General features: G+C 43.2%; 1 protein-coding gene and 1 pseudogene across 3 annotated transcripts in view; both read left to right on the top strand.

Annotated features, from left to right (window-relative positions):
• Positions 1-10,748, top strand: part of CDH13 (cadherin 13) — a 1,400,946-nt gene extending 1,390,198 nt beyond the window's left edge. For all 3 annotated transcript variants that reach the window (XM_078063200.1, XM_078063199.1, XM_078063201.1), the window contains one exon: positions 9,205-10,748. In XM_078063200.1, the coding sequence (XP_077919326.1) occupies positions 9,205-9,212 (8 nt within the window). In that variant the 3' untranslated portion in view covers positions 9,213-10,748. The remainder of the gene's footprint in view (positions 1-9,204) is intronic.
• Positions 1,266-3,078, top strand: LOC144380223 (H/ACA ribonucleoprotein complex subunit DKC1-like; annotated as a pseudogene).
• Positions 10,749-16,236: the final 5,488 nt, after the last annotated feature.

Raw genomic sequence — 16,236 nt, 5'->3', positions numbered from 1 at the left:
TACTCTTCCCTTTCTTTTCTTTTTCTTTCTTCTTTTTTTCTTTCTTTTTCCTTTCTTTTCAAGAAATAAACTATTACAGATAAAGGTGAAATCCCCTATATTTTTCTCCCTAGTTTCATTTCCTATTCTTTCTCCCCAGAGAAAATACTATAATGACTTAGAGTGTTCCAGATGTTATTTTGTTTTTTTATTTTTTAAACATTTTTATTTATTTATTTGAGAGAGATTGTGTGTACACACATGCGTAAGGGGGAGGGGCAGATGGAGAAGACTCTGCGCTGAGCAGGGAGCCCGACTCGGGGTTTTATCTTAGGCTGCTGAGATCATGACCTGAGCCCAAAGCAGATGCTTAACCGACTGAGCCATCCAGGTGCCCCCACTTGTTATTTTATATGTTTACTACACACACACACACACACACACGCACACATACCACTTATAGTTCTATTTTGTGCAGCTTATAAAACTTTATGTAATTCATGTTATCCTGAGCATGATGTTCTGTAACTTGCTTTTCTTCCTCCCCACATTGCATTTCCAAGGTTCTTCTATGTTCTTCTAATTTGGGGGTTGGCAAACTTTTACCAGAAAGGGCTGGGCAGCAAATATTTTGGGCTCTGTGGACCACATCAGCTTTGTCACATATTCCTTTTTATTGCTCTTTTGTTGTTGTTTCTCTCTTTTGTTTTTCCCCACTCTTTAAACATGGGAAACCATTCTGAGCTCAAGAGCCGCACAAACACACTCTAGCCCGACAGCTGTAGGTTACCCCTGCCCCAGTCCTTTCATTTTAACTGATACAGAGAATCTGTCATATGAACACTGTGCAGTGTATTCCCCAGTCAACAGACACATCAGGATTATTTACAATGTCCTTCTCTGATCAATTCTATTGCAGTAAACATCTGGAATCTGTTTTCCACCAGCTTCTCAAGTCAGTGCTGGACAGACAGCAAGCCCAGCACTAGATGTGGTTTCTAGGAGTCACTGGAACTCACACAGAACAGAGCCTGGGTAAACTAGAGGGCTGTACTTCTTGTGTGACTGTAAAGAAAAAAGTGTGTCGTGCATGTGTCCGTGTGTGTGTGTGTGCGTGCGCACGGGCACACAAACGTGTGTGTACACAGAGAAAGAGATGGTAATTGAGTGGCCACTCACACATTAGCCTCCATAAACCCAGTTATCACAACATCAAAGCCTGACTCTCAATGACACTTTGCTACTCTGGACTGCCAGTGAGTTTTTGAAATGGAGACTTCCTGAACATGGTGGACGAGGAAGTATTTAGTTTGCCAAAGAAATGTAAGAAGAAAAAGGAGCGGAAGTCATCACCAGAAGAAGATGTAGCATACATACAATACACTGAAGAATTTCTTATCACACGTGAGTCCGAGGTGGCTCAGATGGACACATCTCAGTGGCCCCTGTTGCTCCAGGACTTTAATAAGCTAAATGTGAGGACAACACACTACACGCCTCTTCCTTGTGGTTCAAATCCTCTGAAGTGGGAGACCGGGGACTATATTAGGACAGCTTTCATTCATCTTGACAAGCACCTCCAGCCCCTCTGCCCATGAGGTGGTAGCCTGGATCCAGTGGATACTTTGGGTGTAGAAGACAGGATGCAGTGGTATTCTGGATCCCAATGGGAGTGGCTTGTTTAATCGTGTGCATAGAACAAGCCACTCACTTGTTGAAATCCCAACAGAGTTTATGCAAAGAGTATGTGGGAATTGTCCGGCTACACAGTGCTCTTGAAGGGAGCACTCAACTTTGTGGTGCCCTAGGAACCCTGACAGGTGACTTATTCTAGGGACCCCCACTTATTGCTGCAGGAAAGAGGCAACTCTGAGTGCGGACCATATACAAGAGCAAGATAGTCGAGTATGATCCTGAAAGAAGACTAGGAATCTGGAGCTGTGAGGCCGGAACCTATATTCAGATGCTGTGTGTGCACCTTACTTCATTATTGGGAGTGGGTGGTCAGATGCAGGAACTTCAGAGGGTTCATTCTGGGGTAATGAGTGGAAAGGACCATCTGGTGGCAATGCCCGATGTGCTCAATGCCCAGCGATTGCATGACAGCCACAGGGATGAGGCTTATCCACGGCAAGCTGTTCACCCTTGGAAAAGCTGCTGCCTTCTCATCAGTGGCTGGTGATGGAAGACAGTGCAGTGACCACAATCTGCTATGGGGCAAAGATCATGCTTCTAGGGGTTCTTCGGTTTGAGGATGGCATCAAAGTCACTCAGGAGATGGTGGTCATCACCACCAAAGGGGAAGCAGTCTGCGTGGCTGTTGTATTAATGACCACAGCAGTGATCTCTACCTGGGACCAGGGTATGGTAGCCAAGATCAAGAGAGGAATCATGGAGAGACACACTTACCCTCAGAAGTGGGGTTTAAGTCCAAGGGAAGTCAGAAGACGCTGATGATCAAGCAGGGCCTTCTGGGTCAGCATGGCAAGGCCACAAACAGCACGCCTGCCACCAGGATGCAGGAATATGTGGACCACAGTGACCACAAAGAGAGGGGCGCCTCATGGCTCAGTCGGCTGAATATCTGACTCTCGAATTCGGCTCAGATCATGATCTCTGGGGTTGTGAGACTGAGCCCCGCGTTGGGCTCTGCACTCAGCAGGGAGTCTGCTTCTCTCTCTCTCTCTCTCTCTCTCTCTCTCTCCCCCACCTCTCTCTCTCCCCTGGCTCACACATGCATGCTCTCTCTCTCTCTCTCAAATAAATAGAGAGAGAGAGAGGTGGTGGCCAAAGTGGTAAAAGCCCCGAAGCGGCAGTGAGAGAGTGAAGAAGGAAAAGAGGAAGAAGAAGGATAAGAAGGCCAAAGCTGCTCTAGAGAGTTGGGCGATCCAGGAGATGGAGATGGGGATACCACCAAAAAGAAGAAGAAGAAGAAGAAAATAAAAGTGGGAGTGGCTTCTGGGTCATGGACACCACTTTAAGCACTGTGCCCAGTTGGGAGGAGAAATTAAAGCCTTCCTGAGAAAACAGAATTCCTTTTGTTCTTGAGAGAACCAGGAAGGGTGGAGAGATCCGGCACATCATAGCTGCTACCTGAGAACTACCTGATGTTCCCTGCTGTGGTCCTCCCATCCCGTCTGTTTGAAGGATAAGGGTGAAGGAGGCAGGTTCAATGGCACGCCCTTCTCTGCTTGGGAGAGTTAGGAAACCTCTCCTTCAGACCCAGAACAGCCCAGGAACCATCTGCGGCCATTTCCCGGTGGCTGTTTTAACAGCATAATTCTCTCCTGGATGGCACCGACCCATTTAAAAAGTTTCTAAACATCACTCAGTGAAATGGTGGGGGGCAACTAAAAGAATAGAACTGAACCACATTGTTCACTGGGGGGATAAATCTTTTCTCCCTGTCCTATGAGGACAGTCTGTTCTGATGTCAGAGCTACCTGTCACCCCATATTTCCCTTGTGGATTATTTCCAGCCCTTCCCTGGCTTGGTGGACTCTGTGTCCGAATTTGGAGCCTGTGCGTACAGCTCCACGCACCTGAATCCCTCTGCCTACATGTGTTTGTGAAAGAAGCTAAAAAATCTGCTCTGTAGTCTCCTCTTTTAACCCTCCTTTCCTTTCAAAGGATGCAATCACTCCTCCCCAGTGCTGGGAGAAGGTTGTAATTTTTACCTATTTTAATAGGATGGAGACTTCCTACCTCTGCTTGTTGAAATACAGATTTCTGGGCCCATCCGACCTGTGGAACCCACATCCCAGGTGACACTGGCCTCCAGCACACGGACCCAGTGTCTGTGCATATTTATACAATATTTTTTATAATAATACGCATGTCTGCCACTAGCAATCCATATATTAAATATTAGTAAGACTTAACCTAATTGTGTAGATTAAGGGGAATATAAATAATGGAGCAGCATTTTCCTCTCCTCAACCAGGGTTTTTCCTGTGCCCCCTACTTTGGAGACCCGTGGCCTACAGAGGTCAGTAGTGAGCAGATTCCCAAAGATTGCCCACTTCTCTCTCTCACCTGATCACCAGGATCACAACTAATCCAGGGCAGAATCGCCTGGTAACTCTTAAAGAACTTACGTTCATTTTATACTCAAAATAGTATCATCGAGAAAAGACAGATGTGTGCATACTATGGTTGAGATATCAAATGTGCTTCTTGTTCTCACAAAAGGAGCCATCCCTTGCTAGGAACACAGAGCTGTCCCCCTGTAGGTAAGTAAGGCCACCTGTAGGTAACGTCAGAATCATGTGTGCGAACCCCTTCTTTGAAGCCTTGCTCGTAAAACTACAGCGATCACACCATACAACATGGGGGGGATGTTTTCTCCTCCCTTCAAATAACACTGAGATCCAGGTAGACTAGCATGAACCAAATACCCTAATGTCCCATGGCTTTTTTTATTTTCTTCATTGGCCAGGAGATTTTATCCCACTTTATAGATGAGAAAACTGATGCTCAGAGAGGTCCCAAGCTGGGCAAGCGGTGAGGCCAGCATTCACCCTTAGACTGCCTCCTCGTGGGAGAAAGTAGTAAAAACATTTCAGCTGGTTATGACAGCCTAGAACTGAGGGGTCTGCATCTCCTTCTCTGACAGCTACAACTAAAGGGAATAAAACTAATGACATTGGACGTAATAAAAAATGTAAATGGAATTAATTTTACTGCCAGTTTTGTTGTTGAAGGTATGTGTTGCTGACACTGAAGAGCTGTGCTGTGCTCGCCCTAAGACCCTCTCAGTGAAGGGCTGGTATCTCTCTTAGGCTGTGTTGGGGCGGGGGGTTTGTAGGGCTCTGTGTGGTGTGACTCAGGCAGCTCCAGGAAAGAATATCATCCTGAAACCTTTTTGAACATTGTTTTAGGCTTAATCAATCAGCAATATCAAGAACATAAAAAGACGTGTCAGGTGAACCATATTAACAAGTACCAAAATTACATGTCTCTACATTGGCGAGGAGGGAGAATTGAACTGTAACCTCAATCACAATGAAAAAGTTTAAAGACGTGACCAAGATGAGCAAAACAGCCACTGAAAATACTTTTAATTCTAATGCTTTTTGTGAAGGCATTATTTGGACATAGAATTCACCCATTTCTAAGGGTACCGTTGGATGCATTTTGGTAAATGTACACAACTGTGTAGCCACACCAAATACCAAGGTACAGTTTCCTTGTGTGCCTTTGCTATTGATCCCCTCCCCTGAATCCAGACCCTCATTGGTCTGCCTTGTCTGATTACCTGCTTGCCTTTCTAGAATTTTCTATACATGGAATCATACAGTCCATGTCGTTGAGTGTATCAATATTTTGTTCCTTTTTATTGTGAAATGTGTTCTGGGCAGAGACAGGGCCTGGGAAGCACCCAACCCAGGTGGAGCAGGCTGCCCTCTGCCTGCAGATGGCCCTGTGTTGTGCTTTACACAGAAGCTATGGCCCCTTGAAGGAGTGCAACTGCATGGATAATGACAGTTGACCTCCTAGGGCTTCTAAGTGCCACGTACATGCAAAGCTAAGAGCTTTATGTAAATTATATAGACTATCTCATGTAATCAAGTCAATAGCCCTCAGAGGTAGGATCACTTATGTTACAGTCTGAATTGACTTAAACAGGGACTGGAGACTTTTTTAATTTAGTGGGTTTTATTCAGTCAATTTTTTTTCCTCAGTGACCAAAATTATTATTTTAAGTTATTAACACCACACTGGAAAATGTTTTTTAGCAGCTTTATTGAGGTATAATTTACATAACATAAAATTTACCTGCTCTCATTAATTTATCTACTATACTGATTCTGGTAAATGTATAGCATTCTATAACACCAGAATCTAGTTTTAAGACATTTCCATTACTGTATAAAGTTACCTTGTGCCCCTTTACAATCAGACCTTGCCCCTATCCCAGCCCTGGGCAATTTCTGATCTTTCTGTCTATAGTTATTCCTTGCCAGGACATTTGATTTGAATGGCATCATAAAATATGTAGTCCTTTTCATCGGATGTCTATCACTTAGCATAATGCTTTCGAGGTTCATTCATGTTGAGGCATGTATCAGTAGTTTTTTTGTTTTTGCTTTTTTATATATACAGTTTTTTTAAAGATTTTATTTATTTATTTGACAGAGAGAGACACAGTGAGAGAGGGAACACAAGCAGGGGGAGTGGGTGAAGGAGAAGCAGGCTTCCCGCCAAGCAGGGAGCCCGATGAGGGGCTCGATCCCAGGATCATGACCTGAGCCAAAGGCAGACGCTTAACGACTGAGCCACCCAGGCGCCCCTATCAGTAGTTTTTTTTTATTATTGAGTAGTATTTCACTGTATGGATATACCACATTTTAAAAAATGCACTCACCAGTTGATGGATATTTGAGTTGTTTTCCAGTTTGGGGATTGTATGAATAATGCTGCCATGAACATCCATGTGCATGTCCTTGTGGGGCACTGCCCATGCTTTTGAGAGGAAATGTTTTGACATCAGCTATTATGAATTTAGGAAAGGTCCCAGTTCCATGGCAGTGATGTAGAACCTAAGGTATGCTTGGGGAACCAGGGAGAGGAGCCTGACAGGTCCTGCCAAGCATCTGCTCTCCGTTGATATCTGCTTCAGCCTTCTATTAGAAAACCATGTCCTGATCAGGAACATTGGGCTGGGGGTCAGAGAAGAGATGAGGGGAGATGTGTGGGTCTTGATGTAACGTGGTTACCTCCTAGGGAGGATGTGGGTTCTCAAGGTTGAGGGAGGCAGCGTGGTCATGAAACCAAAGCCCGAATTATGAGTAGCCCTTCAGAGGCTGTCATGACTCAAAGAGAACTGTGGCCAAGTAGCCTTGAGGGTATGGATCAATGCTGGGAGAGGAGAGGTCTGAGATGAAGATTCACTTTTTCGCACTTCCCCGAATCACTTCTTGGGTGACATATTTAGAAATGCTGGTATAATTTACAGATGGGCAGAGGTTACATTCCTATCAGTGCACATTTGCAGAAATTCCTTAAGGATTTAGACATGTCTCCAAAGGCAAGAGAAACAAAAGCAAAAATGAACTATTGGGACTTCATCAAGATAAAAAGCTTTTGCACAGCAAGGAAACAGTCAGCAAAACTAAAAGGCAACCTATAGAATGGGAGAAGATATATGCAAATGTCTTATCAGATAGTATCCAAAATTACAAAGAACTTATCAAACTCAACAGCCAAAAAGCAAAAAATCCAGTCAAGAAATGGGGAGAAGACGTGAACAGACATTTCTCCAAAGAAGACATCCGGATGACCATCGGACACATGAAAAGATGCTCAACATCACTCATCACTGGGAATACAAATCAAAACCACAATGAGATACCCCCTCACACCAGTCAGAATGGCTAAAATTAACAACTCAGGAAACAACAGATGTTGGCGAGGATGTGGAGAAAAAAGAGCCCTCTTACAATGTTGGTGGGAATGCAAACTGGTGCAGCCACTCTGGAAAACAGTATGGAGGTTCCTCAAAAAGTTACAAATACGACCCAGCAATTGCACAATTAAGTATTTACCCAAATGGTACAAACATAGTGATCCGAAGGGACACCTGCACCCCAATGTTTATAGCAGTAATGTCCACAATGGCCAAACTATGGAAAGAGCCCAAATGTCCATTGACAGATAAATGGATAAAGAAGATGTGGTATGTATAGACAATGGAATACTACTCAGCCATCAAAAAGAATGAAATCCTGCCATTTGCAACGACATGGATGGAAGTAGAAGGTAAGGAACTAAAGGATGGCACTAAGCAAAATAAGGCAGTCAGATAAAGAGAAGTATTACATGATTTCATTCATATGTGGAATTTAAGAAACAAAACAGATGGAGGATATTTTTAAATAAAATTCATGATGCCATTGAATATATTCAAGTCTTTCTTCAGATATGGGTGAATGTGGCAGGACACCAGCAATGCAGCCCAAGTAACCAGAGTTTACGATAATGGTGGCCAGGACAGTGAAAAAGTCAGCTGGAAAAAAGAAATTAAATGCGTCCTGGAGACTCCTAACTGCAAAGGAATCACCTTTAGCCTTAACCAGTATCATGTTGCTTACACTTGAGTCACATTAAAAAGACTTTTTTATCTGATTTAGAGAAGCTGCTTTAAATTTTCCAAGCAGATAAGTGAGAGGATTAACCTCTAAAAGCCAAAGGGGTACAGAGTAGGTGGGTGAGTTTGTCACACTGATCCGCCCCTCAGCAGGTTTTGAAAGAAAAGGCCCAAGCTTTACAAAGTTAATCCATTATATTCTAGCCATCGGTTCATTCCAGAATGAACTACACTTACGTAGTAGGTTGACCTTTACGCATGTTTATTTCTTTGATTATAACACAAGTTTTAGTAGTACCATTTCCCTGTATAAAGCCAAGATATAATCATCATTAAGCAAAAGCATCAGAGAACCGAGCTATTCCTGCTCATGCTATTATCCGGCAGAGGGGAGACCCCGGGCTGGTGTACATCTTAGAGAATAAACACAGTTTGGGTGACCTCAATAATCTTGGACAAGACAGTCCAGGCCATCAAGGTGGAGGAAGGGGTCATGAGACAAATGCAGGCAGCTTCCGGAAGCTGCAAGAGGCACGGAAGCGGCTTCCCCACTGGAGCCCCCAAAAGGAACACAGCTCTGCCAACACCTCGATTCTAGCCCCCGTAGGACTCATTTTTGGACTTCCAGCCTCCAGAATGCTAAGAGAATACATTTTGTTATTTCAAGCCACTCAGTTCGAGGCCATTTGTTATAGCAGCCGGAGGAAACTCATACGCCCTGTCTGAAGAACGACCAGTAGCTCTCTTGCTCTTCCCTGTGACCAAAAAATAGTATCTGGGATGACAATCAGTCTCTCAGCTACCAAGTCAACCTGTCCCTAAAATGGACGAGTTCTGGGCTACTGTGCAAGGGACAGAGTTCAGGGTCACAGAGGCAGTCGACCCTGTGGGTCTGAGATGAGGCGTTTGGCATGAGCGTTTTCAGACCAATCCAGCTGTTTAAGACATAAACCGGCAGAACTATTCACGCTCGCTTCAAATGTTACGCCAAAGGAAAAAAAAAAATTTCCCCCAGGTAGTGCCGTGTTATAAATGTGTTTATTACACCACGTCAGCCATTTATCTAGTGCTTAGCTAAAACGCTTTGAATCAAGTTGTGCTCTTCCTTGACTTAACTCTCAATCTTTCCCATTCAGGTCTGTGAGAACTCCTGATATCTGAAGCTTGACTACCAAGTTTCCCTAGCAACAGGAAAAAGGAAAAAAAAAAAAAATCCAAATCTGAAGATTGCAGTTTACAGCTCTCAAACTTCACACCTAGGCCTCAATTGTTTCAGATTATTGTTTTCTTTGCGACTTCACTGGGTCCGTACTTCACCATTTCTCCTTTAATTAATGGAATCTTCTGAATTTCCCTGAATGTTTAAAGATCACAGCATATAACTTGACCTTCTGGGAGCAGAGACAGTGACTACATTTTCTGATGCGTTGCCATGTCGCTAGTCAGCACTCCACACATGCAGCTTTGTCTGTGGGTTCGTATTTGTATATGTGTGAGTATCTGTATGTGTATATACACAGTATTTATAGAGAGAAACGCTACAGAAGGAGTTTAGTTTTGATATGTCATTCTTCCTTGAGAGGTTACACAAGCAGGGACAGAAGCTACGCAGCTGTCCCCTCCAGGGCCTCGGCATCGAGCGAGGCACCCACCGTACAGACCCCAGAGCTGACGCGTCTCCAGCGCCCCGGGCGGTCTCCGTGCCGCCTCCGCCTGCCAGGCAGGTCTGCAGAGAGGGAGAGCAGAGACACAAGTCCTTTCTCTTTAGTAAAGGACTGCAACCGATTTTCACTGCCACCCCATGCCATGATCCCGAGCAAAAGTGGTGAGGAGCAGAGCAGCACATTTTACCATCAAATGCCAAGGAAAGGGCTGAAATATTCTTTCGGGGGCATCCCTCCGCATTTGTAGGTGTCCTGAATCCAGTCCCAGCGGTTCTTACGAGGACGCAGATCATGGCAGAGAATCTGTCTCTCCTCAGTATCTGGACCTTTGCAGACGTCATCGTGGAGGCCCCACCCGCGTGGGAGGAGGCCGACAGGGCCCACGTGTGTACACATACACACCCACACGTACAGACATCCCTTCACGCACACACACGTTTGTTTCATATATACAGGCATAAAATAGAGTAAATACAGGTAGTTTTAAAAGTACCCTTTTGTGTGACTCGACTACCGTTGTTTGCAAACCTGAAAATAAAAGATGTTCATTATGTATGAAAAGTAATTGATTTTTATTCTGTGAGCATGTCAAAGAGGAAAGTTCGTGCTTGTACTAAGATTATCTTCTTGTTGATAAATTGTAAAGAACCATCCAAGCTCACACCAAATTTTTCTATCAGATAAAACTAGTGACAGCCTGTGGCTTTTTATTAGAGCTGGCCACAAACTAGGGTAAGGTAAGTGTCTTAGCATATTTCAGTGCAGTTGCTTACTAAAGGTTTTAATCACACGCACATGCGCGCACCCACGCTTTCTTATGCAATCTCTGTTTGCACCTGTGATTTCAGTTCGCCTTCTGTAGGGAGTAGGAGTCATATGTTGTCTTTATTGTAGTGAAATTATGCAGATAGAGTTCCATATATTGTATTTGTTTCAATAGTAAGTCTTTTTGGAGCATATAGAATGCAGATTTTTTTTTTCCATTAAAATAAATGGGTATTGGTGGTTAAAACGGCTGGACAGTAGCTCTTCTCTGATTTCTATGTTGTGTCTCACGTTGCCGATGCGAGGTCTTGCCTTAGTGCAAGTTCACGGTTTGGACTCGTCATCTGGGGTCCCCCGTACATCTCCTGTTAGTTGAGGGAGTCTGTAAAGCCAGAGGCCCCCACTCACAGCTGGGACCGTGCACCCGTTTTGTCCATCATAATGAACAATTTGACCATTTTGCAATCAGCTGCAAAGACAATGGCTATATTCACAGAGGAGCAAGATCATCCTCAGGTTGATGACCGCATGGCACACGGTCACAACCATCTGTCTGCAGTCCCAGAACATGGGTCTATCTCTCTTGAACAAGTCCAGTCGCTCAGTCAGGAGATGTTGCATCCTGAACACGACAGACTGATTCTCCACCCATGCACGGAGCAGGCCCAGAGGCGTGGGGGTGGGGGGTGGGGGGTCCAAGCCTGCACACTCACATTCTACAAGATTTCCTCTTCTGGCTTTATAGACTCAGACAAACTCAGCAGCCTGGCCCATAGGCTGGCTAACAGTCGGAAAGCTCAGCCTCCTTCGTGAACCTGGGCCATCCCTAGGGAGAAACCCAGGGGTCAAGTAGGCCATTCACTCAGGTCAACAAGTGCAAGACTCCATGTCCCTCAAGCCAGAAGGCCCTCCTGCACTTTGCAAATCAAGCCACCAGCCTAACTTAGCTTAGAACACAGAAAAATAGGAATAAAGTGCAGACTTCATTAAGTAACATATGCCTTAATTTTCCCCTACTTAAGTATGCGCCCTGTCTCCAGAGTTCTCATCAGGACAGAGATACTGCTATTGTGTAGTTCTTTCTAATCCTTTCAAAAAAAAAAAAGTGACCAATTCTTTGAAGCCAAAGTGGTGGCATTTCCTGAATGGCAGAATGTTTTCTAACTTGCTCAAACACATTTACATTGTTTATTGAAAGCAAAAGTAGAATCAAAGCATTATTTCATTATTACCGATGCATTTTATTTTAGTCCAAGTTATTGAAAAAAAAAAAAGTAAGTAAGAGCCAGAAGTTGCTTTTCTGGATTGCTGAGCACAAAACTGAGGATTTTATTTCCACTGAGTGAACAGTCACACCATCTTCCCTATTTTATTAATACATCAACCACCTGAGTTGATTAAAAATTACTTTTTCTCTCCATTTTACATATGAGAAATTATTTCTGATAACTTGTTCTAGCAAAAACATGCCAACATTTTCTAATTTAGAAAAAAGTTACCTTCAATACTGCCAGTTCCTCCAAATGAACATCATTTCAGGTAGATGTACCTGCCGTGACTCTCCGCCAACTCCTGCAAATGTGAACAGGATAGCAAAATAAATCTGGTTAAATTCCGTGGTAGGTATCAGAGAAGACTTTGATTCTCAAGGACCATTTTTAGAAATTTTGATAACATCCCAGATTTCCAAAATGTGATTCTAAACAGTCTAATAAATGGCATAACCATTTACCATCAAATTCTTGAATTAGGTCACATTGCATGTCATCCAAAATAAATACATTGGGTCTCGGTCTTAATAGGTGGCAAGTACAACATGATTAACAAGGCTGTGTTCGATGCTGGGTTTAGTGCAGCTGGACCCATACATAAGCTCTCCGGGTTGGTTCTGAAGAAAAGAGTCTACAGTTCTCCTGGGGTGTATGAACAAGGTAAAAAAAAATATGCATTAATAATGCTAATAATAATAATAATGGTTTACATGTATTGATTGCTTACTATGCATCACACTGTACAAAATCCCGTATACCTGTTAACTCACTGACCCCTTACAACAACCCTATGAGGCAAGGACTCTTATCTTCTCCACCTTACAGATAAAGAAAGCTGACAGGAAAATCAAATAGCTTGCCCAAGGTAAGTGACCTCCAGAACTCACGTGGTTTGGCTACAGGGCTCTGTTATTTCTGTTACGTCGCGGTGCCACTCACAATCGTGCAGTCAAACCAGACAAACTCTAGTCTGAAGCCTCCATTGGCAGGACTATCTATCCAAACCGAAGTAAACAGACCTACTATTTCTTAGTTCTAAGAGCTGTCAAGAACCGTTAACACCATTCTCAATTCATAGTAAACTTTAGAAATGTCTCCTGCACAAGATCATCTTCTCCAGGATTTCCCAGGATTTCCTCCCTTCCCTCCCATGGCTTATGCACAGGTGCATGAGGGACTCCTACTAGATTAATTAGATATCTCAGGTGTGCAAAAGTACATTCTTGTCCTCCCAAGTACCCACTCGCGGCCTAACCAACCAAGGGGAGGGAAAGCTTAAGGAGAAGTAGCATGGGGCGTTCAGGATCTTGCCCTGGGCTCAGCTACAGACAAACTAAAGGATCTCCAAGCACTTCTGAGTTTTTCAATGTTGCACCTTAACCTGTTCGTGTGAAGTGTTCATAAGCACGAATCGACAGGTAAATCACACCAAGAGAAAGGTGAGCACTGAGAAAGAATGAACTACCTTCTGTGTCTATCCACTAAGAAATAATGATAAAATCATCACCATCTCCATCATCATCAGTGATCTGGCTACACTTTTCACAAAGATGATGCATCCCAACTTCTTTCCTTATCTGGCTGTTGAAATTTGGAACTTCTCATAGTCTGGTGGTAAGACGCTTTCATAACTGTTCGTCTAAAGCAACTAACGGTTCTTTTGCTGTGTCAAATGTGTTAACCTTTATCATATTTCCCATCGCTGATGGATTAGCCCACTACTGAAAAAATTCTGTAATTTTGACCTTCTTTATATAAAAGCATATGCAAAATAGGTAGATACAGAAGAAAATGGTGAGATTGAACATGCGAACAAGGACTTCAGATAAGAACTTTAACTGTCTAAATTAAGCCGAAATAATTTAGATATTCATCAAATTCAGTAAGGAGAAAAGCCTCTTCCTATCACTCATGCAACATCGCTATCATAATATTAATCGTTGGAGGGTTGCTGAGCTTGAGAAGCCTTTGAACCATTTTGTTTCGCTTCCAAGTGTCAGCTAGTTGGTAGGGATATGGTGAGAAGCAACAGGTGTAGTAAGACCACAAAAATTTCACCATGAAGCTGTGAAGCCTTTGAGAAAGTAGCACATGGAAGCACTGTTAGTATATGCTGAAAATTTCCATTTTCTGCTACTTTTTCAAAAGCTTTTCCTTTAGAAAGCAAGAAAGTCATTCGTTATCTACAGTATACATGGATTCAGATTATTAAAGAGTTGAAAGTGAAGGCTACATGAAAAAGAGTCTGTGTGGTCATGCGCACATCAACACTGTTCTGGTGGTAAATATTATTTATCCCCCCCAAGACAGAAATTTTCAGAAAGTTTAAATCTTTTTTCATAAACACTTAAAAGGGATAAAAGTTTATCATCTTAAAATATTTCATTCTATTGTGGATGCAGTTCCTTTGGGCCCTAGTTGCCGAATTGTTTACAGTTCCTGAGCTGTAAATTAACATTTGATTTACCATGTAGTTGCAAAGAAACTTGTAACTTGTTTGTGAAATATTTAAATAAAGGTTATCTGGGATTTTTAATGTGTGTACTTGGTCTTAGACTGTCTTTAGTACCATTTCAACACAGCGACAGAGCAAAGGGATATTTTTTTAAATGGGGCTCTGGTTGGCCTATAATGTTGAAAGACCAAGACTAAAACCAAGTGCTAGCCTGACTGATAACTCTTCCCTCTGCTTCCTTCATAACAGTCAGAGCCCTCTGATGTGAAAGAAACAGATAGATGATTAGATAGATAGATAGATAGATAGATAGATAGATAGATAGATAGATAGATGGTAGATAGATATAGATAGATAGATAGAGGGGCGCCTGGGTGGCTCAGTCGTTAAGCGTCTGCCTTCGGCTCAGGTCATGATCCCGGGGTCCTGGAATGGAGTCCCACATCGGGCTCCCTGCTCATTGGGGAGTCTGCTTCTCCCTCTGCCTCTCCCCCTGCTTGTGTTCCCTCTCTCACTGTGTCTTTCTCTGTCAAATAAATAAATAAAAATCTTTAAAAAAAAGAAGATAGATAAGAGATTGATAGAAATAGAAGCTTGATAAATAGGAATAGAAAGCAAGATAACTTTAGGGAGGTCCTTAACAAAAGAGAGGAAAGGTGCTAATAGTTAATAAGTGCCTCGCACGAACCAGATATTTTACATATGCATGCATGTATATACATATTATATTATACATAACATGTAATTTATATGAAATATAATTAGGCATTGCATATATCATGTATATAATTCATGGACTATTGGAGTAGGCCGTATCTCCACTGCACCAATGTGACAACGAGGCTCACAAGTGAAAACTGTCTCACACTAGGTCTCGCCTAGAAGGGGTGCATGTGACTCCCAACACCGGTATTTTTCCACTCTACCCTAAGACAGCACCACGCCACCTGTGGGCCAGAATAAACCCCCGAGGTGGTACCCTCTCGTATACAACACATGAACTTGACGGTGACAAGACAATCTGACACAACAGCATAAGGGAAGCAGAAGAAAACCAAATGTGCAAGTCAGAGTCTCTCTGAAACATTTCCTTCCTCCCTGGGCATCTGTCTCCAGGAAATTGCCAGTTTGCGTAAATAAATAGGAAACTGATTCCTTGGCAGCCAATCACGGAGACGCTAATTTGGAAAATTGCCACAAATGAGCATGAGAAAGTAACCCGACACTTCAAACCAAAAGCAAAACAACTCAAGATGGATCCGGACACTGCTGATCACACCATTCTTCTCCGTAAAACAATTTTCTGTTCTTATGTAAACACAGCCTCAAAGAGACCTTCCCCTGCTCCTCCACACAAGACAAAGAACCCAGGGCACACTCCAGAGATAACAGCAAAACTGGCTTTTCACATGGGAACCCAAGCGAGGAGGACTGGTGCCAGGAGGTAGGCATTTCTAAAGGAAATTTGCCAGAACTCGACGCCTCTCTCCGAAATGGAGCCCTACTTTTGCTCCTCGGCAAGGTCTGCACCCCTACAAGGTGGATCCCGAAGCCCCTGCCCAGCCCCCTCCTTGTGCCCGCGGAAGGGGGACTGGTGCCTTGAATGCTTCTTCTATACAAAAGAGATATTCGGCACCTGCAGAAAGTCCCAACTACCCTTCCAGAGATTTCTCCGCGAGAAAAGTGACTTGTTACAGCAGCTCAGCAACCTTTCCTTATGCTTCCCCTTCGCCAAGTACGTAACAGTGTGCGATTTCAAAGCAAGCACCCCCTCTCTACCCTCTGCTTCCCTGTCTTCTCTTAGGCCAGAATTTTCTAAACTTTAATCCTATAAGATCTTCATGATTTAATGATGTCCCTCTCCCACCTCTGCAAATTACAATTACAACTACAGTTTTCAACTGTATAATTTTAAATTTATCATTTTTGCTTAAATGGGTATATTTTAAAAGAAAATCATATATTACCACCATGAATGAAAAGCCACTATCACTTGGGGTACACTAAAGTAAC

Source organism: Halichoerus grypus, chromosome 15 (assembly GCF_964656455.1).
Source record: "Halichoerus grypus chromosome 15, mHalGry1.hap1.1, whole genome shotgun sequence".
NCBI classification, from domain to species: domain Eukaryota; kingdom Metazoa; phylum Chordata; class Mammalia; order Carnivora; family Phocidae; genus Halichoerus; species Halichoerus grypus.
The sequence above is the reverse complement of the archived record's forward strand: the minus strand, read 5'-3'. Positions and strand labels throughout refer to the sequence as shown.